At 36.2% G+C, this 27910-nt stretch overlaps 1 protein-coding gene across 2 annotated transcripts; it reads right to left on the bottom strand.

Moving 5' to 3' along the window:
* Nucleotides 1-5311: 5311 nt before the first annotated feature.
* LOC100373971 (RNA-binding protein 26-like) lies at nt 5312-27154 on the bottom strand. 2 transcript variants are annotated; one of them, XM_078010936.2, is made up of 20 exons: nt 26799-27154; nt 25247-25365; nt 22953-23101; nt 20994-21100; nt 20685-20776; nt 20169-20492; nt 19028-19288; nt 18468-18719; nt 16800-16934; nt 15864-16291; nt 15582-15719; nt 14726-14857; nt 13839-13928; nt 13322-13552; nt 12890-13045; nt 12415-12519; nt 11253-11468; nt 10845-10925; nt 7794-7913; nt 5312-7369 (listed from the first exon to the last, which is right to left on the bottom strand). In XM_078010936.2, the coding sequence occupies exons 1-20, from the start codon at nt 26858-26860 to the stop codon at nt 7280-7282; spliced, it is 3288 nt and encodes a 1095-aa protein (XP_077867062.1). In that variant the 5' UTR covers nt 26861-27154; the 3' UTR covers nt 5312-7279. The 2 variants fall into 2 exon arrangements, with proteins under 2 accessions (XP_077867062.1, XP_085353862.1); XM_085497736.1 differs by lacking the exon at nt 13839-13928.
* Nucleotides 27155-27910: the final 756 nt, after the last annotated feature.

Genomic DNA, 27910 nt, shown 5'->3' with positions numbered 1-27910 from the left:
TACATGTTTAGTTTAAAACTTTTTTTTCCACAAATTTTGTATCTGCATATAAATGGGCATGGACACCACTAATGGCTGCAGTAGTGATACAATACCGGTTAAAATCACAAAATATCAAAACAACATGAATCCCAAAATTAACAACCTCAGAACAAACAGGTTATATAAAGAACAGAAAGCAGGCGCGTAGAAAACAGTTTTTATTTATTGTTTTTATTTTCTATTATTTTTTTTTATTGTTTTGTTTTTCTAAATTTTATTTGTGCAAACTGTAGATGCAACATGATACGACACAATACAGTACTATTATGACAATCGCAGAGCGAGTGTTGTTATAATTTGATAGGATGTATGTAAACATGTGAAGGCGAATAAAGTCAGTCAGGAACACTACGACGAAAACTTTCCGTTTTCGACATCGTGAAATTCTTTTGTTTTTTGGAGAACGAACCTGAAAACAACTGATTTTGAAATATATTATAATTCATAACGAAATATACCTAGAAATGACGATTTTCATAATTACCGACTACGCGAGAATATTGCAAAAAAAAAAAGAGGATAATTTGCTATTTTCTCTATATTTTTGCATTCGAAGTTGAATTATGACTGAGGGGGCTGAATGAAACGACAAACTATGCATTGTGGTCGACAACTCGTGTATGAAAAATAACTTTAATAAAAACGAAAGAATATCACAGTGTCGAAAACGGAAAGTCTTGATCTTAGTCACGGAGTTCAGGGAATGTGATCGGTCCAGACATGTTTGAGATATAGGTGCAGACAAACTAGCAAATAGACAAGGACTAATATATATTAAACATAAAAGTTCATACAAAGAGAACGCCCCCTAAATACGAGAATTATGTTATTTGGTTGTCAAAATATGCGCACTTCATAAACCAATGCATTATCGAACAGAAGTGATAGTGTCATGTTCTCGTTTATTTTGTATCTTAGTAATTACAGACAATATAACCGGATCGTACGAATGTTAGCCTGCCATGAGTTTGAAATACATTGTTTTTTCAGAGTAATATTAAAACAATAACATCCGAGAACCACAAAAATAACAACTTGAAGCACGACAACACATGTGAAATGCAGGCATTACAAGCCTTTGTCATAATAGAAAATTTCAGTAAATCCTTGTACACGCAGTGATTCGGATCGAAGGTTGTTTTTTTCAGTTTTAGATTAAAGTAATTAATGATTGGTAACAAAAACCAAAATTACATTATGCCATAATTAGTTGTAAATTAGTGACTGACCAGCTAATTGTTAAATTATCCTCTAATCATGCATTTTATCAATTGGCGGGTCGGCACATCGAGAAAGTCTCAAATTTCGCAGAAAGGGCGTCACATGACAAAAATAAGCTCAAGAGTATAGCACAACTGTATTATATCTTGACGTTCAACGTGGCTTTCAAAACCACAATGAAGTGCACTACCGTCAATAATAATACACTATAGTTTTAATTTAATTAAATCTAATACCGGGGGGGGGGTACTCACATTGAAGTGCTATATGTATATGCGCCGCCAAAAGGGGTCCTAAATTTACCATTTCTGTCTGAAAAGGGGCATGTTATTTTACCCTGTCTGTCTGAAAAGGGGTATGTTATTTTACCCTGTCTGTCTGAAAAGGGGCATGTTATTTTACCCTGTCTGTCTGAAAAGGGGTATGTTATTTTACCCTGTCTGTCTGAAAAGGGGTATGTTATTTTACCCTGTCTGTCTGAAAAGGGGTATGTTATTTTACCCTGTCTGTCTGAAAAGGGGTATGTTATTTTACCCTGTCTGTCTGAAAAGGGGTATGTTATTTTACCCTGTCTGTCTGAAAAGGGGTATGTTATTTTACCCTGTCTGTCTGAAAAGGGGTATGTTATTTTACCCTGTCTGTCTGAAAAGGGGCATGTTATTTTACCCTGTCTGTCTGAAAAGGGGCATGTTATTTTACCCTGTCTGTCTGAAAAGGGGCATGTTATTTTACCCTGTCTGTCTGAAAAGGGGTATGTTATTTTACCCTGTCTGTCTGAAAAGGGGTATGTTATTTTACCCTGTCTGTCTGAAAAGGGGTATGTTATTTTACCCTGTCTGTCTGAAAAGGGTATGTTATTTTACCCTGTCTGTCTGAAAAGGGGTATGTTATTTTACCCTGTCTGTCTGAAAAGGGGTATGTTATTTTACCCTGTCTGTCTGAAAAGGGGCATGTTATTTTACCCTGTCTGTCTGAAAAGGGGCATGTTATTTTACCCTGTCTGTCTGAAAAGGGGCATGTTATTTTACCCTGTCTGTCTGAAAAGGGGCATGTTATTTTACCCTGTCTGTCTGAAAAGGGGCATGTTATTTTACCCTGTCTGTCTGAAAAGGGGCATGTTATTTTACCCTGTCTGTCTGAAAAGGGGCATGTTATTTTACCCTGTCTGTCTGAAAAGGGGCATGTTATTTTACCCTGTCTGTCTGAAAGGGCATGTTATTTTACCCTGTCTGTCTGAAAGGGCATGTTATTTTACCCTGTCTGTCTGAAAAGGGGCATGTTATTTTACCCTGTCTGTCTGAAAAGGGGCATGTTATTTTACCCTGTCTGTCTGAAAAGGGGTATGTTATTTTACCCTGTCTGTCTGAAAAGGGGTATGTTATTTTACCCTGTCTGTCTGAAAAGGGGTATGTTATTTTACCCTGTCTGTCTGAAAAGGGGTGTTATTTTACCCTGTCTGTCTGAAAAGGGGTATGTTATTTTACCCTGTCTGTCTGAAAAGGGGTATGTTATTTTACCCTGTCTGTCTGAAAAGGGGTATGTTATTTTACCCTGTCTGTCTGAAAAGGGGTATGTTATTTTACCCTGTCTGTCTGAAAAGGGGTATGTTATTTTACCCTGTCTGTCTGAAAAGGGGTATGTTATTTTACCCTGTCTGTCTGAAAAGGGGGATGTTATTTTACCCTGTCTGTCTGAAAAGGGGGCTGTTATTTTACCCTGTCTGTCTGAAAAGGGGGATGTTATTTTACCCTGTCTGTCTGAAAAGGGGTATGTTATTTTACCCTGTCTGTCTGAAAAGGGGTATGTTATTTTACCCTGTCTGTCTGAAAAGGGGTATGTTATTTTACCCTGTCTGTCTGAAAAGGGGTATGTTATTTTACCCTGTCTGTCTGAAAAGGGGCATGTTATTTTACCCTGTCTGTCTGAAAAGGGGCATGTTATTTTACCCTGTCTGTCTGAAAAGGGGTATGTTATTTTACCCTGTCTGTCTGAAAAGGGGTATGTTATTTTACCCCGTCTGTCTGAAAAAGGGGTATGTTATTTTACCCTGTCTGTCTGAAAAGGGGTATCGTTTTTTTTCCAAAGACTGTCTCTACAGCTTGAGTGATCCAACAATCAGGAGAATGAAGCTGATTTTTTCTTTCTGTAACTTCATTTTGATCGTCAAAGCATTTTGCAATTTATCTTTCAAGCCCACATGCTTTTCCCTTGGGAAGATTTATGCTTACTGTCTGGAAAGGTGTGGTTGTCAAATATCCAGTTTGTCTGAAAAGGGGTAGGCAATTTGAGTTTATTTCTGTCTAACAAAGGGTAGGGGTTTCAAACAACTAGCTACACACCCCTGTCAGTATTTTTTGCAAGTACCCCCCCCCCCCGGTGTCTAATACTAGTATCTCAAGTTTAAATATTAGGCCAATTGATTGTTGTTGTAATAGGATTATCCAATACTACAAAATTATTTAAGATTAATAACATAAATTACATGATGCTTTCGAAAACATTCATTAAAGGTCGATTTGGATCCCCAGAACAACGTTGTGAAACAGAAAAAACACGAAATTACGACTGATCTATTCTGCTGCGCCCTCTAACGGAGATGCCACGTTTTAGTGAATCTTGTGCTACGACTAACGCGATTGTAAGCTGCCGACCAATGAGAAAGCAGCCTTTGATCTGACCTATTCTATTAAAACCATATGTAGAATTCGCCACGACAAAACAGACCAGTCGTGGCAATTTTTCGTCGGACCATATATGTAATCTATTGTAGCGTCCATGGCTGGACTATTATTTTAACCCCATGATTCAAACTGAATATTTACATCATTCATGCTAGGTTACTGATGCACACATCACCCCCCCCCCCCCCATTTAGATACACTTTCACCGAAGATCAAACATATGGTCGTCAATTTGACCTTTGACTCACTGGCAGCCATTTTCATCCAACAAATCAGAAATCACAATATTTCAACAAACATTTTTCATGCATGCTTCCATTGAAACTTTGTTTAACATCAAAAAATAATTTGAATTAAGCAGCTAACTGGCAGTTATGTTGGTTTTATTTTGTTGTGTCCTTAACAATTACTGGTACTCTGGCATGACTGACTGATTTTGTTTATAAAAAAAATTGGACAAATCTTATTATACATATGCAATTTGTTTTTGTTAGCATTTGTCAGACTAATTTTTTTTTACAAAAAAAAAAACACTGTCCAAATATGTCGAACAAATTTCAAGGTAAATTTCATTTTAACTTGTATTTGACACCACACGCCATGGTTACCAATATGTGTAATTTCATTTTGATTCAAAATGGTTGACTGGCAAGCCATAATGGTTTTATTTTCAAGTGTCCTTGGTAATTTCACTTTTTGACCAATTTTCAACAACTTGACCAACTCGCAGCCAATTTGACAATGACTTGTTAAAACAATATCCATGGTGGAGTCAGCTTAATGCACCAGAGACTCTGATAGACAGGGTAAACGTAGACTCTCCTTGTGCTTCCACACAGGAGTAAAAAAACAAACAAAATGTATCTATATTTCTTGTATCTACAAGAATTACCAAAATAAACATTTTGAAACTGACAATACCAGTGAAAGATTGGATACAAATTATTCTAGTTCTCATAAGGAAATGATAAATTTGCATCAGAAACATCTTTGCCACTTATACCCCTTTTCTCGTAATGGAAATGTAAAAATTAATTCACACTTACCTCAACTGTGAACATTTTTGATAAAATTCCATTTAAAGCAGATAACCAAGTTGATATTCACATGTGCAATCCAAGTGATGACAGCAGGCACCATATGACGTCAATGTAACTGTACATCTGTATGTTACACCAGCCACCACATGTCAATGTTTACTGGCTAGCATGTTAAACCAAGTTAATCTACATGTAATGTGCATGAGTGCAATGTACACCAGGCACAAGATGTCAATTTGCATATTACACCAGGCACAATACCAGGTGTACAATGTATGCGTGTATAAGTATGTTACACTTTTCGGTATACGGTATTCTCTTTTCACCTTTTGGGGGTTGGGCTATATTTTATTCAACATTGTTCTCTTTTTTTTTTCTGGGTTCATTTTTTTTCACTGATATTTTTTTTTGTACTATTTTTTTTCTTTCAATATATCATATAACCCAGTTTGTGCCACAGGGCACTTTATGTTCATAATCTCTTCATATCTTCTCAGTCATGTGACAATAAAAGAACTACAAAATGTTTAAAAAGATACAGAGAAATGAATCTGAAACATATGATAGCAATACATAAAAAGTTGCGAGTAAATATGTCAGAGGAGGCATAGGAGACAACATCAAGATCAAAACACACTGCATCTTTGTTCGTTTCTCTTCATCCATGATACCAAACTCTGGCCGTTAGTGTCATATACCATTTTCAAGAATAAAACAATCTCACGATATCCTGCAGGTTGCATTTAAACATGTAACACTGTTCTTGTCAAACATCATGCCACAAATAATAATCTTTCACTTCAATCTTATTCTTACAATTCAATAATTAATATAAAACAGAATATCATAAAAGTTATTCACTTGTCATGGAAACGTGTTAGGCACTCCAGATGTGGTCTGCAACTTGCAGTCATGGCATTCGTCAACACAGTGTAAAATGTAATATCAGCTTATTTAAGCTCAAAAATCCAAAAATAGTTGTCCCATCTCTAGGACTGCACCTTAAGGGTGAATATAGACGATAACATGCAATTTTTAGTATTGTTGGATACTGTATATTGATAGATACATTGGACTATGACCTGAAAATGCTGTTCAACATATCCGAGTATTGTTTCGGTAAAACAATTCAATTCTGTAATACACGTGTGTGCTCTTTGTTTGGGTACATACAATAACAATCACAGCACATGCGTATATTAGCGAAAAAATTCTCTTGTGTATCCTGCAAATGCAACATATATCGTTGGCAATAAATCAAAATCTGATTTAGTCTAGAGTATTGAGTATCAAACAATATTTAAAATAAATGTGTTCATCTATATTGTATCTTTAATTGCTGGTTCCTATCAATGACTCTTGACAGATCTACTCGCTCAGTAGACAAAACCTCTCTCCAACAACCCCGAAGATTCTTACATATCATCTCATCAAATTTCTTACTGTTTTACAGACTTTTTAAGATCAATTATTTATGAATTTAAGATTTTAAAAAAGAAAATGACAAATTATGTGCATGAGCATATTCCTTACAAAACACACTTAGTAGACCTGGCCTGAAACAAGTAAACACAGTGGAAAGAATGAATCACAGTCAAAGTAAAAACAAACAACTGGTTTTGAATTTCCAATGAAGAGGATATCATTTGGAATTGCTGCAATTTGTTTTTTGAAAGACCTTAAAACAAAATTTTAGACTTCTTGAGGGTCTTTGTTAATTTTGGAACAAATGGACATAATTTCCCATTTGCTAGAGTTCATCATTTAAACTTTTGAAAAAATATTGACGAAATCTGTGATTGATGCCAAAAGTCGACTCTGGTGTTCAAAGAGTTGTTAAGGCATTACTTTTTTTTAAGACATTCTAGACTTTGTTGTAACCATGAAATTAAGTAAACAGAATTCTACATTAATTCAATTGGCTTTAACACTTGTCACTTGCCCATCAATGGTAATGACATCACCAAAACTGACAGAATACATGGACTGTGATTGATTAACAAACTATAGGCCAACCACTGAGTACGTTTCACAGCATGAAGTATCTCATGATATTCTGTATCAAGCTGCAGCTGGCACACAAATTCACAGTAACTCAAACCAAACCCAATATACATTCTAGCGTAACAGTTCCTCTAATGTATCCCCGCTACATTATGTCACACTAAGATCAAAAGAACGATTATACAAGCATTCTTTTGCTTTCTCAAAAAAAAATTCACTGTACAATTTTTTAGGTAAGAACAACAAAAATTCTCTGTATGCCTAAATTTGCTGTACATATGAGAGTCAGTATCACCGCCTCCATGATCTGGCTTCTGATTCATCATCTTCATCTTCATCATCGTATCCTAGCAACAATTCTTCATCAATTTCTTCTGTTGCCTGCAGTGATAGGAATAATTGTAGAAGGAATGGTTTTAATAAATTTCTCAAGAAACAAAATGACTTTTTACTTCAAGTTCGTGAAATCTCATGATGTGCTATAATAGAGTTTCAAGTTATAGCGGGTTATTTGCTGGATTCCCTGGTTCCCGGCATTCTGATGAGCTAAGGAACATTTACGTTGTGAAATCAACCCCTTCAGGCAGACGAAATGAATAAGTCTGACTGGGAACTCCCCAAAGAATCTATGTTGTTAAAATAAAAGCAATCAGGCTTGCAAATTGTCAGAATATCAGGTTTGTGCCAAAAATATCCACAAAAATCGTAGATACTGTGTTGAAATTGCACAAATCTGAATGAGCCGAGCCTAACCTAAGTGTATCTTAGAGGAAACAAATGAGGTATGATATTGTGCTGTACTTACATCTTCATCAGCATCTTCTGTATCATCTAAAGCTAATGCCTCATCTACTGCTATTGTAGGTGGTTTATACCAAGACATGAATAACTTCTTATCTTTAAATGTTGCACCTCTTGTGACAGCCTAAAAATAAAACAATTTGTGACAATATACATACATGCTAATGACTACAGAGATCTATTTAGGAGATAAAACCAACATTTGTGTCTAAAGTCTATTCAATCGGCGACATTGCTCATAAATAACTTTATTGTTTAAGACTTAGGCCATACTGATTTAATTTTATGGATAACATCCTCTGGAAACCCCAAAACTAATGCGAGAGGGTGAAAAAAAAAAATCCTGCCCCCAAAAAAATGCTGCTATACAAAGCTGGTATTACGAATTGAACCACAGAACACAGTGTATCAAAAAACAACAAAAAGTCTTTATTTGTAGGAGGCACATGTTGATGTTTCTTTACCTCGAAAGCGGACTTCGGCCGAGGAGCTTCCGCTGCTTTCGTTGCAGTTTTGTCGACTTCACTGCGAACAAAGCAATCAAACTGACTTGTCGCCTGACCGACTTTTAGGTCACCATACACTTCTACTCCTCTCATCATTGCAGAAGAAATGCGGATCATCCACTCTGGACAATATGTCCTTAAAGTTGTCTGGGCGAAACTTGCTTGCCGCTACCAATCTCTTGTATAGCTGTGTAAACGTCACATCCCCCTGGCCGACGTCAATTGCGTACCAGTCTACAACAATCCCTTTGTTTTTCCTCTGAACTTTTATGCTCACGTATTTTGGTGGCGCGGTCGCCATGTTGGAATTCCCGGCAACGCAATGCGCATGTGCAGAAGATCATGTATGACAAAATTGGCACGTTTTGAGGTAGTCAAAAATGAGTTTTACGACAAGCCAGCGTTTTGCAACAATGTGAGTTCCGGACAGAAAACCGATCTGTGGAGACTCGTCGTCGGAGATTTTTTTTTTTTTTTTAGAACAGGCAAAAACTAATGCGCGCGCGGATGTCATCCATAAAATTAAGTCAGTGTGGCCTTATGCTAAAATACATACCGTTAAAATCCTATTATAAACCGCATACCTAATAGTAACCGCACCCCCGATTTCGGCTTCAGTGTTAAAGAGTTCTCAACAAAAATTGAAAACATGAAAAGTACCTATTACTAACCGCACCCCCAATTCAACAAGACCGTGACCGACTTTGTTTCAACCAGCTGGTACATTGTTCCTAATCCTATTCATTTGTTTCGACAATGTGCCTAAAAATATTCACACCTTATTGTTCAGTAGTGTTAGGATGTCAAACACGCAGTGAAACTGCTTTTGTCTTGTGACAACTTTTGTCAATACTCCTTATGAAAACGTCGGTGTGTCGCAAGTTTACGACAATGAGCTGTTCTCACCGAAAAACTGTTAAATTCTTTTTCAATGCTCAGTTTATCTTTCGAAAACAACCAATTTCTTGATTTAAAAAAAAAGTCATGTCGTTTTCCCATGGAAATCAAAGCCAAAAGATCGTACTACATTATCGGTAAATCTCTTCCGGGTTTCGTTCACCATGAAGCCGGTGACCTGTCATTAACACATTTAAATGAAATAAGGTGGGCACGTGGGCACCATCCAACATTTTTATTGGTTAATTAGCGACCTGACCTATCCGGTCAAGTAATGTCTCGTGTGCATTCAAACTACATAGCGGAAGTCGTGTCGCATCGATCGTTTACATGTGACCAAAATAATTCGCTTACCGTGAAACTAAGTTGAATTTTACTTGCATTTGATAACAATTCAACGAATTTATTTTTCGCGTGTTATTATAATCACTACTGAGTAATAATCAACAATTTCAACAGTTCGAAAACAAGTAAGTTATTCACTTGTGAGCCGAAGCATGGCCGGATTGCGTTACCGTACTCACGGTACCGTACTTTTTTAGTGCCGTACCATGATCATTTCCTACTAAGCAATGCATTAATGTTTGTTTTTATTTGAAACTCCTGTCAGAATATACTTTCCGTTACGAAGAAAATTAAAAAAATAAATACATATAACATTAAATATACAGAGTATTTTTTTTCATGTGAACAGTTTTTTTTGTGACGTGACATCTAAATTGGAGTTAGCTTATATTCAAAAGATTGTACGGTGAATTGTTTGTTTTGTGCAAGTGATGTGGGAAAAAATGACCACGCCCATTTAGTGATTGCAATATGTACCTAATATAAACCGCACCCCGAACTTGAGCTGTTGATCCCAATTTTTTATTTGATACATTGTAATATAAACCGCGGTTTATAATAGGACTTTAACAGTAGTTGTTATAGAGCTTGAACTCCTATATACCATTTCAAGAGAGAATTTTTTTATATTTTTCATAAATTTGGATCAAGACTTATATAGACAGTACCGGTTCTGATAATGATGATTTATATAATTGATATTTAGAATTTCTAGATATTAATGGTTTATTTTGAATCAGAATTTGAGATATAACTTATTTGTTCTTTACTTGTTCCAGAATAGCTGCTGTTCAGCCATCTTGAATTGGATCACATAGTCAAAAAGCTAGTGAATATGTAACATTAGTAGTATGATATATGTGTGAAGTTTGAATGTGAATGATTGAGACATGTCTGAGAGATCAAGCTCCCACTAAGTCAAAGTCTGAGTGAAATCCATCTATACACTACCTTATTCTGGTTCCAGAATGACAGAAATATTTGATTTTGATGAAATGGCTGCTTTTTGGCCATATTGAATTACAAAACAAGCCCACATATCCCAAGATGTATAATGTAAGTGTGCAGTTTAAACTTTATCGGTTCAGGCATGTCTGAGATGCAGAAAAGACAGACGCATATACACGCAAGGTCAAATCATAAGACTAATAAAAGAAATTGCAGAAAAATGCATCAAAATTTGCAAAATATTTAGACCATAATGTAGGCAGATCAAGATGGCAGTCTAAGAGTTAATTGGGCAAGGAATTTTAAGTGATTTTAATGAGGAAATGATGGGATAAAGAAAATGCTATAAAATAACTTACCATTTCTGCTTCTTGTCTTGTTTTAAAGCTCAAAGTTGTTGACTTGTCAAGGTGTTCTATGCTCTCAATTTCACCAAATTGCTGTCAAGAAAATTAACAATAACAGAATGTGACAAACTAATATGTGCTGTTGTTGTCACGAGTGCAGTGAAATATAGTGATTAATTATTTGTCACAGTATTACTGTAGACAGCTTTAATATTACAAGAGCCTTTTTTGTGAATTTTACGAGTCAAATTTGTGAAATTGTGTAGCAGTGAAGATAACTATTGGGCCCTACAAATATGACATGACGTGTCAGCAACTTTTGAAAAATTGTGTTCTTATGAATGCCATAATACACTCAGCTAAAAAACTAGTTTTGAAAAAAAATCATGCCAAAATGCCCACAACCACAGCTCTACTTACTGAAAAATGTGAAAAGAGTTCATCCTTATCGTCTTCCTCATAACCAGTTAAAGTCAATTTACGCGGACGTTTATCTAAGACTGTGCCAACTCTAGGTCTGCCAAGCCCACTGGCAGCGTACCCTCTGCCACGACCACCTCTTCCTCTAGACCATCCTCCACGGCCTCTACCTCGGCCTCTACCTCTTCCCATACCTATCAGACCCAGTGACTGTGCCTGCAAGAGACAAAAACATTGTATAAACATTGTATAAATGCATACAGTGAACTTAGAAAAAGGACAGGACACAGGACAAGTAAGTTCAAGATGTTTGCTGTACAGGCTTGGTTACAAACTGTAATTTATAATTTATAGCAGGAGGCCGAGATAAAGCCGTCTAACAGCAGTAAGTCAAAGGAGTTATATATTAATGTGGAAAGTCATGTCTTTCTATGATTTAATTTCCATGTAAATTTCTTGGTTTTCAATTTTCATTTTTTTTTCTTTACTATTGATTTATTTATTTTAGCTGTGACAAGTTGTTCGCTATATTGAATAGATGTATTGATAATATCATGCATCATAATATCAACAGTGTGAAATGTATCAAATTATTCATTTGTGCGAATTTCCAGTTTAGACATAATTTTTAAAAGATTTCAATCTTTTCCTTTCATAAAATGTGTTAAATTCTTCACTGCTCAGTATATCTTTCAAAAACAACTAATTTCTTGATTTAGAAAATAAATCATGCAGTTTTCTCATTAAAATCAATGCCAAAAGATAGTACTACAACATCGATAAATCTCTTCCATGTTTCACCATGATTTGGTAATTAGCGATTTGACCTCTAAGGTCAAAAAACAGTTTCAGGTCAACTCGTGTATAGAAAAAAACATGGCGGATATCGTCCCGCATAAGCATTTGCAAGTGACTGAAAACATTCGCTTTTGATAAAACTAAGTTGAATTTTACTTGCATTTCATAACAATCCAACAAAATAAAAGTATTTACTGTACTTATCTTGACATACTTCTACAATTTCATATGGCAACAACTGTCCTCCCAGTAATTCACAAATGGCAATGCTATATTTACAAATGTCCAACAAAATCATTTGTCCCATGTTTTTCAAATGAAATTGTGTATAAATACTATCAGAAAAATAAATGATGGTACTTACTTCAATTCTAAGTTCGGATACACGCTTTTTCAAGTCAGTAGTGTCTAGACCTGCACTCTCTTGGGAAATCAGTTCTAGTTCAGTATCTAACAATTCTTTCTCAGCCTAGTAAAATAGAATAACATGAATAAGTCAAAGAGGTAGGGTTGACAGTACTCTGTAATATAATTTCAAACCTTAAAGTATGAAACAGGGTTTGGTGCTTAACTGGCATTTATGATTTTAAATGATTTGTTCTCTGTCATGATAAAGCATTAAATTAATTGGCAATAAACAAAAATGAAATGTCTGTCAGTTGGAAATTTAGAAGTGCATCTATAACACAACAAGATGTGCATAAAAGTGTACATTTGTAAATCCCATAATGTTCTATGAATGTATGAAATCTATCTATGCAGCATTGTAGAAATGGTTCGTTCATTTCTGGCATCAGTCAACGCCAATTCATTTGTGTTAACTTTTATAGCAGGCTCACCTCTTGTTTGGTTTTTGAGGTCATGCCAGTCTTCTTGGTAACTAGATCCTTTTTTATACCGCCTATATGATCTGATAACATTTTTAACGACTTCATAATCGCAGCCTTATCTTCAACACTCATGTTCTTACTCTTTTCCAATTTAGCCACCATAAGCTGAGAAATAACATAAAGCATTTGGTCACAAAAATAGATTATAGTGGTAAAAGCAGAAAATGGTTGAATCGTCGACTGCCATGTCATAAAAATTAAGTTAGCAGCTATGAAAAGTCTACCTGAACAAGTTTGATGACCTATACTCAACTACAATCTCACCAAACAATCATTTATTATCATTTACTTAGCAAAAAAGTATTGCATGTACCACTCAACAAACACATCGCACAATTTTTTTTTTTTTTTTTTCACAAATATAAATAATTAAACATTTACCTTCTGTTGTTGTATTTGTTTATTGAGTAATTCTTGTTTCTGTTTTTGTATGTCCAGTTTCATCTTGATAGCGCCTTTTCTCTTCTCCGCCATCTTAGATTTCTCTTCTAGCTGTTTTTTTAAGGCATCTTGGGCAGCAACTATTTGTGATGACGTTTGGGCTACTGTTTTTCCTTTCAGGGCAGAGGGGTTGTAAACAGTCTTTGACAAGCCGGCTGAATGTAGAACAACCTGAATGAAAAGATGATGAAAATAGTCAGCACACTGGGTAACCACGGGAAAATCTAAAACTCATACTAATAGTTTTATTATGTCTAGAATTAGTGATTAGTATCAGGAATAATTATTGTACACAGCACTTCAAAAGCACTTCAAAACCCAGCGCAAGTCAAAAGTCTAAGAATACCTTAATTAAGCAAAATGCAAAGAAAATTCCACATTTTCAGCAGGTTACTAGTTTTTTTTTTTGGCCAAGCATTGCAAATTTAAGACAAGCAGGCAAGGACTTTTGTGTTACCTTATCCTCGTTACTTTTTGATTCCGCTTGACCAGTGTATCCCAGCCTATCTTTGACAGACAGTCGAGGGCTGGTTGGAAACATATCCGCCTGTACGGCAGCAACCAAACAAGAAGAGAGAGAATTTAATCCATTCCAAAAACACAATATGACTTTTTATTGTGAATGCACTATTGCCATTACAGTGGAAATGGTATGTGGTCTATGAATGAGGCAAGATGGTCTGTGGTCTATGAATGAGGTAAGCTAGCAGGAATAATCTCAGTTGTATGTTCAACAGCGATTAAACACACTGGATTAACATTTAATAAACTTTGTCACAAAATGTTTTTGAACTTCAATTTAATGTTGTCTATATCTTTACAGTGATATCAATAGCAAATTAAATATTGGGCCAAATGTCTATTATTGATCAAAAACATTTAATATATGCCTATTTTCATACTTATTGAAAACACTGGAAATTACCTACTGTGGCAGTCTGAATATATTCACCGCAATGAGTGTCAGACCACTGTGGTGGGCAATCAGCACTGCAATCCTGGGTACAACACTGGTACAGTATTCTGTGATGCTAAAAGCAGTGTAGTGGTGTCTGTACTATTTCATGCCATGCACCAAATTTGCATGCATTTTACCACAGTTTTAGTCATACGTTACATATTTAATGACATATTGAACAGAAATCATAAAAAAACATCAAAATAAGTTTTTGAGAATGTTATCAATAATACAGGTGCCCATAAATATATAAAAAATGCAAATGTGCCATGACAGAAAAGCAACATAATGAAACAAAAAAAAAAAAAAAATTAAAAAAGCAAAGCAAGAAGGATTCACCTAAAGCTTCATCTGAGAAAACTGAAAATCACAATATGTAGTGTTACCTTTTCAGAGTCTGGGGTCTTGACCAGCGTAAGTTGTTCTCTGGTTGGTAGCGTCCCAAGACGATCTTTAATGGATTGTTTGATGTGTGGTTGTGCCTGTCCTGACTGATCTGACAGAGTTTGATTTCCACCCTAAAGACAGAAATACAGAATAACTCAGAAATGAAAAGGGGAGGGTTTCAGTTATAAAGTTTGGTCAATTACAGCATTTATAATTCGCTGTTTTCATTTTTTCCCTGCCAAGTTTGTGAACTTTAAATCCAGTGAAATAATAGTGAAGATAGTAAAAATTTTTTTTTTTAAGTATTAGAAGTCTTTACAAACTAAATGAGGTTGATTGAAATGGAACACACCAACTTCACATTTGCAAGGCTTGAAGTTCAGAGGTCAGGGAAGATAATGTTTAGATGGTCCACCATCCATGAATACATTGATGCCCTTCAAAATACCGTAAAATCTGTATTAGAAGCCGCATCCCTAATAGAAGTCGCACTCAATCTTTTTGTACAATTGAGAACCAAAAATTCATCATTTCTCATATGTGTAGATGCTCTAATAGAAGCCGCATCCCTTCTGTTGCATTGTACCATTTTAATAGAAGCCACGGCTTCTAATACAGATTTTACAGTAGTAAAATATTTCATAATTGCTCTCTAGACCATTTTTAGTGAGGTTGTGAGAGGCCTTGAAAATGGGTGCAATGGGAATACTGAACTTCAGCCATGAAACATTGCAGTTTATGAAGTGTTTTCACCAGAAATTTACATATATACATGCAGTAAAAATATAACATCAAATATCTATTTGTACAAAATATGTTCAAAAACAAAGAAGAAGACAGCAGAAGAATATTCACCTGATCTTTTTCACGATGCCAAAATACTTTTATGAATCTGTTATTGAAGACAGCTTCTTCACAATTGTGAGCTTTTTTGGCTTCTTCCCTGGTAGAAAACTGTAATAGCGCTGCTTCTGGGTCTCCATCAAAGGCCACCTAGAATAAGTTGGGAGGACATTTACAGCAAATAAATAACTGTGGTAACACTACCTTGGCTATCTGAGATTGTTCGAGGGTTGGTAAATGTGATAATTCAGAAGAAAGCAAGAATTGTGTAATATAAATTAAATTAACACTTACCTGTAAATTAGTAATAGTACCAAATTTGGAAAAGTGTTCATTGAGTTTTGCAATATTATTTAATTCCCTTGGTATTTTCTTGATCTCCAATTTCCTATTATCAGGATCATAACGAGGTCTTTTTACAAAACCTCCAGGATGATTGTAGTCTTTATTACCCTGCCATCTACCTTGATGATGTTGTTCCTGCATCGGTGGCTGTTGTTGTTGTTGTTGATGCTGTTGTTGTGAATATGGGCGATTGTACCCCCCTACAGATTGGTTAAATGTTCGTTTACGATTCATTCCACTATTGATAACATTACGTGTATCCACTACAGTTCTACCACTATCTGATGAGGTAACCAACGTTTGCTGCGATGCTATGTCCACTGCAGTATCAGATATGCTAGAAGTCACACTTGTACTTTCTTTCTCTCTTAATTTTGCTGTAAAAGTTACGACAACAATATATACATGAAATGCACTACAATGGTGATTGATCCTGTATGGAAACATGAACAGTGAAATATTTGTTATACTACAATTTAGTAGAAAGAAAAAGAAAGAAACAACAGCTGTTTTAGGAATTTATTCTTGTTATTTGGTTGTATAATTACCAAACACACATTTATTTACAGGGCAAATGCAGACCTTTAATTTTAACAGGTGTACGTTTCTTACAATGACACTTAGAGCATGATGGGAATAATTTGCTGTGATACAATTACATCTCAAATACAACACTAAGCTGGTGGTGTTGGCTCCACCACCCTCCATCCCAACACCAAAATAAAGTACATAAACTTATACTACAGACATGTAATCAGCTACTTTTTCTTGATGCCCAGTATTATTTTAACCAGGATTTAAGAAATAATTGTTGGCTGTTTGGTAAACTAGTTATAATTGACATCAACAATTACCAGAGACGCATGTGACAAAACGGCTAGTTACCTTCTACAGCAGAGGGTATGGCAACCAGTTCTCGTGATCTGACAGGTCTGGTATTACCACCCCAGTACGATCTACCACTGATACCTTCATCTAAACCTGGATGTTCAGGATTATAACCATCTGTTTGGAAATGATCTGCAAAAAAAAATGTTTTTTGTCTTTCACTAAATAAAACATTCCTCTGTTGCTATGCAATTGGATTCAAACTTGCTCACAGTTGAATGTTTCTGGTGGTAAGAAAAGATCTTAATTTGAGTAACTTGAAAAGTTACCGTATTACCCCGGGCACGCGCCCCTCCCTGGGCAAGCGCCCACCCCCTGTTTTCACAAAAGTTACATGTTGGGGACATCCTCGGTTAAACGCCCAGGGTGATTTTTAGCCAAGAACGGGGTTAACAATAAAGTTTAATTTGTCAAAAACGAACGCGTTCGATTTATTTAAATAGTGTGTTTGTTACGGTAGTTCTCTTTTTGGAGTGTGTGGTGGCCCTGAAAAGGGCCGCTTTGTTTCTGTTTTTACGTAAAAACTCATTGGAACTTAACGACGTAAGATGAACCAAGCAGCATGTGGCGCACACGTTCTGCTTTCTCTTCATTCACGATGAATCCAATATTGCAATATTGCAACGATCCATACCTTGGTGAGTGGTTTGAAGCACTTAGCCTTGGTTTCAAAACGTAGTATTTCGCTGAAAGTCAATCCATAACGGGAGCTAGCACTTTTGAGACATCACGTAAACTTGCTACTTTCTTTCCATCCTTCATCACAGCTATGGCATTACGGTCATGTGGATTATTTTTCTGTCGTTGAAGAAAAAACATTTTGCCGACCTCAAGTTCATTACGATAACCATAATGAGGCATGCCGACGATGGGAACTTGTTGCATCATCGTTATTTTTGTAATTTTGTCACTGTGTGGGTGCGTGAATAAATCATGTTGATGAGGTTGACCAGAGTTTATTTTCAGTCTGTTTTTTATGTATCGCCATTTGGACATGTTTATGTATTTACAATAGTTTGTAAACATTTCACATCAGTAATAAAAGGTTTATTTGTTTCATAACCCTGTCTGCTATTCTTCAGTAATTACGATGCGATGTATCAATACGTGGGTGAACAAAATTATGCTAATGAGGTCATCGCCATCTTGGATTACAAGGGGTAGTTTTTCCCCGGCCGTTTCGACTTGCATGCACTGATCACGGTTACTAAAAAAGTAACCGTGCATTGATTACAATACTTACCATACTTTGTAGCCAATTTCAGTGAGTAATACAACTTCATTCGCTGACATAAAACAAGTTTTATTCTCGAAATTCGACCCCGTGTCTTAGTGTTCCCACAGTTCTTGACCGAGTGCTCACATTTATTGAAACCTCGCATAAATCAAGGAATAAGTACGTGTACAAAGTGTACGAAAGCATTCCTTTATTTGACTTTATCATACGATCACAAAAACAACTTTTTAAAATCTTTTTTGGGGTGGTCCTCGGGTAAGCGCCCACCCCCATTTTTCACCGATTTTGTATGTTCAGGCCCCTGGGCGCGTGCCCGGGGTAATACGGTACACATGCCAAGCTAATTTTTGTTTTTATAAAAAAACCAATAACTTTTCTACTGAGTAAGGAGCATACTACATTAGGTATGCAGGTATTAATTAAATTACCTGATGGAGGTTGTTGATAACGAGGTCCTCTATGGCCAAGCCTATCTGCTGTTGAAGGTAACGGCTGTGATGGCACAGTCCCAGGAGGTGGGGGTGTCCCCCTGCTGCTTGATGTCCTAATATGCTGCACCTGGGAGGTGGTTGTTGACGGTGGCGGCGGTGGAGGTGGTTGTTGCTGTTGTTGTTGTTGAGGTGGTGGAGGGGGAGGGGGCGGCTGTGAGGGGGGTGGTCCATGAGGAGGAGGGGGGCCACCTGAGAGAAATGAATAAAATTGGATTAAGATCAACATGTCACACCAGTAGCACAGTTCACACATATCAATGGGTATAAGGATAACTAATGTAAGATTATTGCTGGGGTATGCTTGTGTATTGAGTATATACTATCTTGCACGCCAAACTCAAATTAACTATTAAGGATGTTAATTATAAAAAGGTTACAGTGTAGTTGTTACTTGACAAAATGCATAAATTTTTAAATGTGACAGGATGAAATCAACAGTGTAATTCCCAAACACATGACAAAGTGAATGTCAAAAACACCAATTTAAAAAAACTGACCTGTAGTAGGGGGCGGGGGTGGGGGTGGCCTCTGCGGAGGCGGACATGATGGTAATGGTGGCCTTCTCATTCCCATTCTTTGCATGGGTTGTGGTGGTGGATGTCGTGGTGGAGGTCCAGATGGCATTCTTGGCCCTCCACGTCCAACAGAAGGTGGAGCAGGAAATGCCAGCATATTTGGTAAATTAATATCCTCCACGACAACAGGATCACTGCCATGATCAAATGGACAGAGCTCACCTCGCATACAAAATCCTTTCTCTGTAAAAAAAACAAACATAATAAAACCTAACATTACCAACACCTGAGAAACAATCTGTTCAAATTTTGCGATTTTATTTATCAATTTTTTGTGATGAAAGCTGCTGTCAGTTTCTTAGATTTTATCAAAACCCCCAAAAACCCGAGAGGATCAGGTAAGTCAGTACGTCTTGATTTATTAAAATGGTTTATCAGAGTTATGGGAAGAAGACTTGTGAAAAAACAAAATGGCCACTAGTTGGCTGCTTACAACCTCAGCAAAGGGCAATGAACCATAATTTCAAACAACTTGGCCAAAAGACTTCTTTTACTGAAATCAGGATAACATAAAATTGTTATGTCTCTTCATTCTTGACAGACCTGTACACCAAAACTAGTACAACTCTGTTGATTATAAAGCAATTTTATTCTAGCATTCAGAAAAAATATTAACACACTGATCAGCATGGGTAGAAAACTAACCAGATGTGATATTGAATGCAGTTTATCCCTTCTAGAATTATCTCTAAGCATGACTTCCCAAGAACCCCACATTACTCTCTAACATTTTATCACTGCCACATTAATTTCTTTTTATAATCATCTTCTTTTTATAATCATCTTCATTCTATAATGCTTTTCTTACCATCAATTTCAACAGGGTAATCACTATTACACCTGCTAGTTATCTCTGAATCTTCATTTGCCATTATTACACCCCGTTTTGACTTGACTAAATGTACAAGTCTGGGCTCCTTGTTTCTTTTACTAGCTCTTTAAGCATTACAACTGAGAGCTTGCCTGAACTATGTACATACACCTTATTCCCATCCAATGTATAGAACCCAGGAAACGATGTTGCCCATATCTTCCAAAAAAACATTAAATGTAAGTGACTTGCCTTCATAATCCCTACATCGCTGCTTCCGCTGAGGCAATGGAGGAGGGGGAGGGGGTTTTGGAGACTGATTTTCATGACTTTTAACCCTGTCTTGATAACCTCCATTGTCTTGTGATCTCCAATCCACATCACTGTGCTGAGAGTGGGTGACAACCGCCACAGTACTACCGATGGAGGATGCTGATGTAGACTGCGGTATGGATGTAGTAGACGAGGAAGGTAGCGAGTACCTATCCCGCTCATCAATGTCACCGTGTCTTTCATCGACATCTCCGTGGCTTGAGTCTTTAGCGTCAAATCTTTTGTTATCAGACCTTCCTCTAGCTGCATGAAAATAAAAGCATGCTGTTTCAATAAGCTCACTTACAATGTACAACAAACAATATCTTCAGGAATTGCTGTCATCTATTAATATCTTAATCCTAATCAATTAAAGATCTGGAAGCTCTAGGGTTTTCTGAGGATTGGCATCAGAGAAATGAGCCACGTAAATAGAAGCATTTAAATGATACTTACATCTTGAGCCACTTTGTCTATCATGGTAAGACCTATCGTACCTATCACGTCTGTCTTCATCAGAACGTCTACGTGATCTATCATCTCTATTCCTACAATAATCATATCAGATGATAGCCATCAAGATCATGATAATTTCTCTTGGCTAGCATCAACAGCTTCACAAAAATGATGTGTAAAATATATAGTTAATGCTACAACACTTTCAGAACTTGTTTCAGAGAATATTGTTGAATTGATCAAATAGGAGCAATATTGTTGTCCTCCCAGAAATACAGAATAGGACTTGATAGGGTATGGTATACTTACCTAATAATATCTGGCCTAATTGGACTTCTACTCCGACTTCTGCTTTTACTTGCACTATTATTGTGTTTTCTCCTACGACGATAATCTCTATCGTCATCATCAAGTACCTACACAGAAATAATTTTTAATTATAGGTACCGTTAAAGTCCTAATATAAACCGCATACGTAATAGTAACCGCACCCCCAATTCCGGCTTCGGGGTTAAAGAGTTCTTAACAAAAATTGAAAACTTGAAAAGTACCTATTACTAACTGCACACCCAATTCAACAAGACCGTGACTGACTTCATTGTTTCAACCAGCTGTTCCAAAATGGCATTGTTCCTAATCCTATTCAACTGTTTCGAAGACGTGCCTAAAATATTCACACCTATTTATTGTTCAGCGGTGATAAGATGTCAGACACGCAATGAAACTGCTTTTGTTCTGGCGGCGACCTCTGTCAATACTCTTTCTGAATACGTCTGTGTTTCGTAAGTTTTAGACAATGAGCTTTTATCACCGTAAAAGTGTTAAACTGAGCATTGAAGAACAATTTATCTTTCGAAAACAAATAATTTATTGATTTAAAAAAAAAATCATGCCGTTTTCCCATGGAAATCAAAGGCAAAAGATCGCACTACATTATCGGTAAATCTCTTCCGTGTTGCGTTCACCATGAGGTCGCTGAACTGTCATTAACATATTTAAATGAGCTATGTAATTTAGACACGTGGGCACCATCCAGCATTTTGATTGGTTAATTAGCGACTTGACCCATCCGGTCAATAAAACGTCACGTGAGCATTCAAAAGCATGGCGGATATCGTATCGGCTGTTTACATGTGACTGAAATCATTCGCTTACGGGGAAACTAAGTTGAATTTTACTTGCATTTTATAACAATTCAACGAACTTATTTTTCGTGCGTTATTGTAATCACTACTAAATTATAATCACCAATATCAACACTTCGAAAACAAGTAAGTTATTCACTTGTGACACGGTTACTAGTAACCGTGCTTGTGACCAGCAGCATGGCCGGATCGAGCTACCGTTATGTGATCATTTGCTACTAAGCAGTGCATTCGTGTTTTTATTTGAAACTTCTGTTAGAATATACTTTTCGTTACCAAGAAAATTAAAAAAAAAAAATGCATATTACGTTAAAAATACTGAGTATTTTTTGTATCATATAGAATTTTGTTTTGATTGACTGTAATTTTTCAACATTTCGTAACGCCTATTTTAGAACCAAAATAAGGCCTTTCACTCTTCCCCGACGCCTATTCAAAAGATTGTACGGTGTATTGTTTGTTTTGTGCATGTGTTGAGGACAAAAAATGACCACGCCCATTTAGTGATTGCAATATGTACGTAATAGAAACCGCACCCCGAACTTGAGCTTTTGATCCCAATTTTTAAATTGATACATTGTAATATAAACCGCGGTTTATAATAGGACTTTAACGGTACTTGCAATCAATTCCTTTACTATGCTTGGATCAAATAAGATTATGTTTGTGACTGGTATGTGGAAAAGTTTAAATTTGATTATTAAAATGTAGCTGGATGAATGAAAATGAAAATGGAGATGGCAAAGAGATTGCATTATTAATGCTAGGACTTGGATTGTAACAGCCCTCCATAGTTAACAGAGTAAATAAAAGAAATTGTTATGTCTCTTCATTCTTGACAGCCCTGTACACAATATTTGATACAACTCTGTTGATTATAAAGAAATTTATTCTAGCATTCAGAAAAATATCAACACACTGATCAGCATGGGTAGAAGACTAACCAGATGTGATATGAATGCAGTTTTATCAGTAAGAATGAACGAACAAACAAACAAACAAACAAACAAAAGCTCTAAAAGTTAGTGACTACCTGTCTTAGCATGTTCACTGGTACATAATCTTGTGAAAAATTGTTCAGTACACATTATTTACACTGGATGCACCAGATCTTTATACTTACATCATCTGTCTTGAACTTTGAAGAAGAAATTGTTTCAATTTTAGAAGCAGTTTCACTGGCATTGGTTGTTTCTGGAGACAAATTTGCTGAAGACATGTATGCCTTGTTCTGTAATGTCTCAAATAAAGTATCTACAAAAATGGCAGTATCTGGAAACATAATAAATATAGAACCCATTGTGGATAAACATTGTGACATTATAACACTGCTCGACACAATTTGACTGGATATTTTAGAAGATTAGTCACTTAAGCAATACGTTATACAGTCAAACCTGTGTTAACGACCACCTGTGCAGAGCGGCCACCTGCTCATAGCGACCACCTCAGTACAGTCCCTTCGCAATTTACACGTTAAAGACACTGGATATAGCGACCACCTGTCCAACGCGACCAGCGACCACCCTATTGTAGACCTATTCATACTTTAACCTTTGTATAACGACCACCAACATGTCCATCAGACGGTCTCAGCAAAAAGACAATAGCTACTTCTGTGGACTGTCTCACACATGAAGAGCACATTCCTCCCGTCCCGAAAACAAGAAAAATGAACCAGATTAATTAAATGAGAGATGTTTTATTTACCCTGTCGACATGAAATACCCGAACAAAATAATAAAACATTCGTTTATTTCGTTCTCATCGCGGGATTGCAAAATCCGACCTACTTTGGCCGCCATGTTGTTTGTTGTTGATCGTTATAAATTATGCTAATGAAGCTAGCGCATGGGCAAAACTGAGGGGTCATCTCGGGGTTATTCTCAACGAAAAATGATTTCTATTTTGATCCTCTTTTTTTATAAACGGTAATATCAATAATTCGAGAAAAATTCATTTCGTTTGGGCAGTTTTGATGCGTCTATGCTTGCAACAAATAACTGTAAAATTGCGTGTACGATCATAGTGTTTCATTTCCGGTTCGTTTGACTTTCTGATTCAACGCCGAGAGTTGGAGCAATCGTTACGAGTTTGGTAAATTTTGTTTATTACCAATGCTTCTTCATTTTTAATGCTGGTTTGTTTTTTCAAACACGGCAACTTTGCCTGTGCATTTTGTCACAGTGTACAATCGACAATACTAACGATGGGACTGATTACCGCCTGTGATGGGCTGGGGAATAAGACTGCATGGCGAGAGTGTGAAAGTCCGAGCTGAAACACCAATGCGGCCGATCGTTGACAATCGTTCTTATGCATTAAATACACCAATGAATCCATGGGCAGAATCACTTGGTTTCAGTGAATTTACATGATATAATTTGTAGTAAAAAGATAAAGCTGTGTAATTATCCAGATGAAAATGAGTGACTTATTACAAAAGACCAATTCATTGTAGGTTTGTTTTGCTGATGATCTCCCTTAAAATTCCCACCCTAATTAATATTCATGATTACATGAATAAATTAGGCCACCTCCATATAAAGACCACCTGTCTATAAAGGACAGTTTGGCTCAGTCCACTGACTGTCCTTTATAGACAGGTTTGACTGATATAGTCAAAGCTGTCTTAGAGACGACCTGTCCAAAGTGACCAGCTTAGAACAGACCCAACGCACTTTACATGTAAACTGACCTGTAAATAAATGGCACCTGTCAGATGAGACCGGTGACCAACCCTTTTGGGACTGGTTTAGTCAAATATGCCAGTGTATAAAAACCAATGTATTTACATGGTATAGTAAAATACTTCATTTTACCTGGAATTGATTTTTCGCTGAAAAGAGATTTTGACAGTTTTGTATGAAATTTATTTTCACTGATTCACCCTCTTCAGCAAAATAAATTCCAAGTGAAAAACAAGTTGTTTACAATAGTATTTTTTCATGAAACATTTTTTGTCCCAAAACACACATATTTAAATAATCAATTATATTTTTGGTACCTTGGGTGGTCACTAATACAGGTTTGACAATAGTAGCTACATTGTATCATTCTATATGACAATAGAATAGGTAATAAACCAAAGTGAAGTTTTGATTTATTTGGTTGCTTAGCTACCATGCATGCAAAAGGAACTGTTGTAGATCAACAGCTTTTGGTCAGCAGGAATATGCAGTTTTATGCGGGTATTTTACTATACTAGTTTCAATTTTGTACCAAGCATCGTCTTAAAATATAGTAAACATGTTTTTTTATTAGAACACATACAATGAAGCTGCTATCCTCTGTAGGATATCTCAGGGAAGTGTATTCAACTTGTGAAAAACCGAGGCAAACTGGCTGTCGTGGATGGCGCATGCGAAGTAGAATAGCACCAGAGTCTATTGATACTAAACAATGAAGCAGTCTTACCTTTTTGTAAAAATACATCTAATTGATCCACGCATATATTTTTAAGTTCCTTTTCAGGTTTATCTTTTTTGACCAAAGCAACAACATATTTTGCCAAAGCAGCTGGATCAGCATCGCAACTACAAAAAGAAAGTTGACATAATATTACAATATTCAGCATACCTTTTTATACAGTAGAAACCTCTAGCAATTTCATAACTGGCCATTGCAGTTTTAAAGGCTTGGAATTCAATATTTTCAAGGCACCCAATTTTAAGGCCTACATTCCCAAAATGCCTTAGACTGATTGAAGGGGCAATGAAGCAATTCAGTTAGAGCATCCAAGTCATTGAAATGGATCATGTCAGCAGTATTTTATGCAGGATTTTGTTAGCAAGGAGACAATACAAAGGACATATGTTTACAGAACACATATGCAGCATTGCAGTTACAATCTTTTATTAGGTCGTGCAACAATTGTGTTACTCATTCAATTTTATTTCAGTTTCAGCAGCATTACTCTACTAATTCTGCTGTCTTGTAATTGGAAAATCAAATTAAAAAAGAAAATTTAATCGTAATACTATCTGTTGTTGCAAAAAGACGGGTGCACACCAAAATTCCTTCATGAAGAACACTGTTAGCCTCGGTATGGAAATTAGTTTCCTACACTTATTTCGCTAATTTAAGATATTGCCAATTTAAAACAATACACTCTCAAAATAAGATTGTTGACACTTTAGCTAAATTAATAAGTTTCTGTTAATTCATGCATTGAGTCACATTTGTTAAAATGACACGTAGCTATTTACAAAATAGTATTGTTTTACTGTTATACCAATAATGGCCAATATACCAACACAGCATGGTAGATAATATGCATGCAATTTTTTAATTGCAAAAGACACATGGTTATGTAATTATCACCATAATGTTAGCAGCTAGTTGAAAACTTCATGGATATAGTATAACTGGGATAAGGCAGGGGTATTGAGTTAGAAATACTGATAAAATTGTAACCCCATATGGACATAGAAAATATTAAATTGGAAATCTAAGGAAAATAAGCAGTTACAGTAATAACAGCCATACACGACTGTTGGAGGGGGGGGGGGGGTATTTACATTAGGACTTGGACAAGGTCACAATGAAAACTAGCACCTACACATTCACAGACATGTACACAGAGCTAGATGTAACCACGTACCACTCTGGTACATCAAAACAATGTTCTCAGGTCTCAAAAATATTTTAGTTTGAAAATCAGGCATGTGCACACGGTTCATATGAAGTGCAGTAACTCTTTCAAATTCAGTTTTCTGAGAATATAGATACCATTCCCACAAAAGGAATTGGACAAATCGTAAACTTATGTTTGATGAGATGATATATATTCTACAATTTAAAAAAAAATAATTGTTGACGATATGTGTGTGGAATAACTGTGTAGTAGACGCTCGTGAAATACCACATTCTAATCTAAACTACAACGAAGTTCTGTGGTGTACAATACTGTAGTTCGACCTAATTTTCACAATGTGATACACCACGCTTGTTTATAAAAACTACTTACATAGGCTCTAGTTTCTTTGTCAGCCACGTTTTTAAAGCCTCGATATTCCGAATTGCAGGCATCTTCGGTTCAATAAACGATGTAAATAATGTATTTTAAAAGCAGGGTTTCTCCGCTGATAAAGGAGAAACGAAGCGATGGAACACTGCGTCAACTTCTGGTTTTCCGCTCACACATTTAAGCGGAATCTAGGTAAATGTCCATAGTTTATAATGTTGCATTTTACTGCAATCACGACATAAGACTGTAAATAACAAGAATATGTTGAAGAGACGACAGAAATGATATCAAATTAGCTGATTTAGTAGCGTTTTTAGGAGTCTAGATCCCCGACTAACAATTCCTCGTGAGCCGCATAACAATATGGCTGCTTCTCGCGAGATCGTACATACCGGAGTGAAATCATGGGGTAGTCTAAATGAAAACATAAAGAGAATGGCGCGCAATACCCTCTCACAGAACGAAGTATGCATGGATAAATATGATTAATCATCATCTACTTAAGAATTCCACCTTAAATTATTAAATATGACAAAGTCTCGTTGTGACCACGTGATACGACTTAAGCTTAGAGGTTAAAGGTTAAACGAACCTTGAAAACACGCTGCCGATATTTATGTGAAGTTGGCACGCAATAACAGCCCAAACCGCTACACAATAATGACCGACGACAACCAGTCTTACAGTGGCCACAGAAAAATTCATTTCATTGTGTTTATGAAGTCGTACTAAAAAACAGTAATGTGAAAACTGAATTGAAAGTTTGAAATATAATTTTTGTATTCGTTTGAAATCAAAATGTCCCAATAATTCATGACAACCAAGAGTACCCAGCTTATACAGGCTTTTTTAATAGCATTTTTTTATAATAAATACCGGAACGGAATTTTGAAATATAATATGATATATTATTCCCAATATAAACCTGTGAATGTCATCATAAAATAAAACAAGTATAAGTTAAGGAAATCTGATCATCTTTTTTTATGGTAGTCAGTGTTTTAATAACTTCCGGTATGGGATTTTTAGGCAATCACAATTCAACAAATTCACCATCCATGCAAAACAATTACTCAGTATATAAAATTTTCTTGTCGTCTCACCCTGGACTT

Source organism: Saccoglossus kowalevskii, chromosome 4 (assembly GCF_978046115.1).
Source record: "Saccoglossus kowalevskii chromosome 4, keSacKowa6.1, whole genome shotgun sequence".
Classification (NCBI taxonomy): domain Eukaryota; kingdom Metazoa; phylum Hemichordata; class Enteropneusta; family Harrimaniidae; genus Saccoglossus; species Saccoglossus kowalevskii.
The sequence above is the reverse complement of the archived record's forward strand: the minus strand, read 5'-3'. Positions and strand labels throughout refer to the sequence as shown.

Bases quoted from the DNA above. Each gene is read 5' to 3' on its own strand.
- LOC100373971 (XM_078010936.2), bottom strand. From the start codon at position 26,860: ATGCCTGCAATTCGGAATATCGAGGCTTTAAAAACGTGGCTGACAAAG. The intron at 19,289-20,168 runs GCAAGTCACTTA...TTTTTTTTACAG, and splicing joins GCGATGTAGGGATTATGAAG to AGAAAGGATTTTGTATGCGA. The intron at 18,720-19,027 runs GTCAGTTTTTTT...CATTTCTCTCAG, and splicing joins ACCCCCGCCCCCTACTACAG to GTGGCCCCCCTCCTCCTCAT.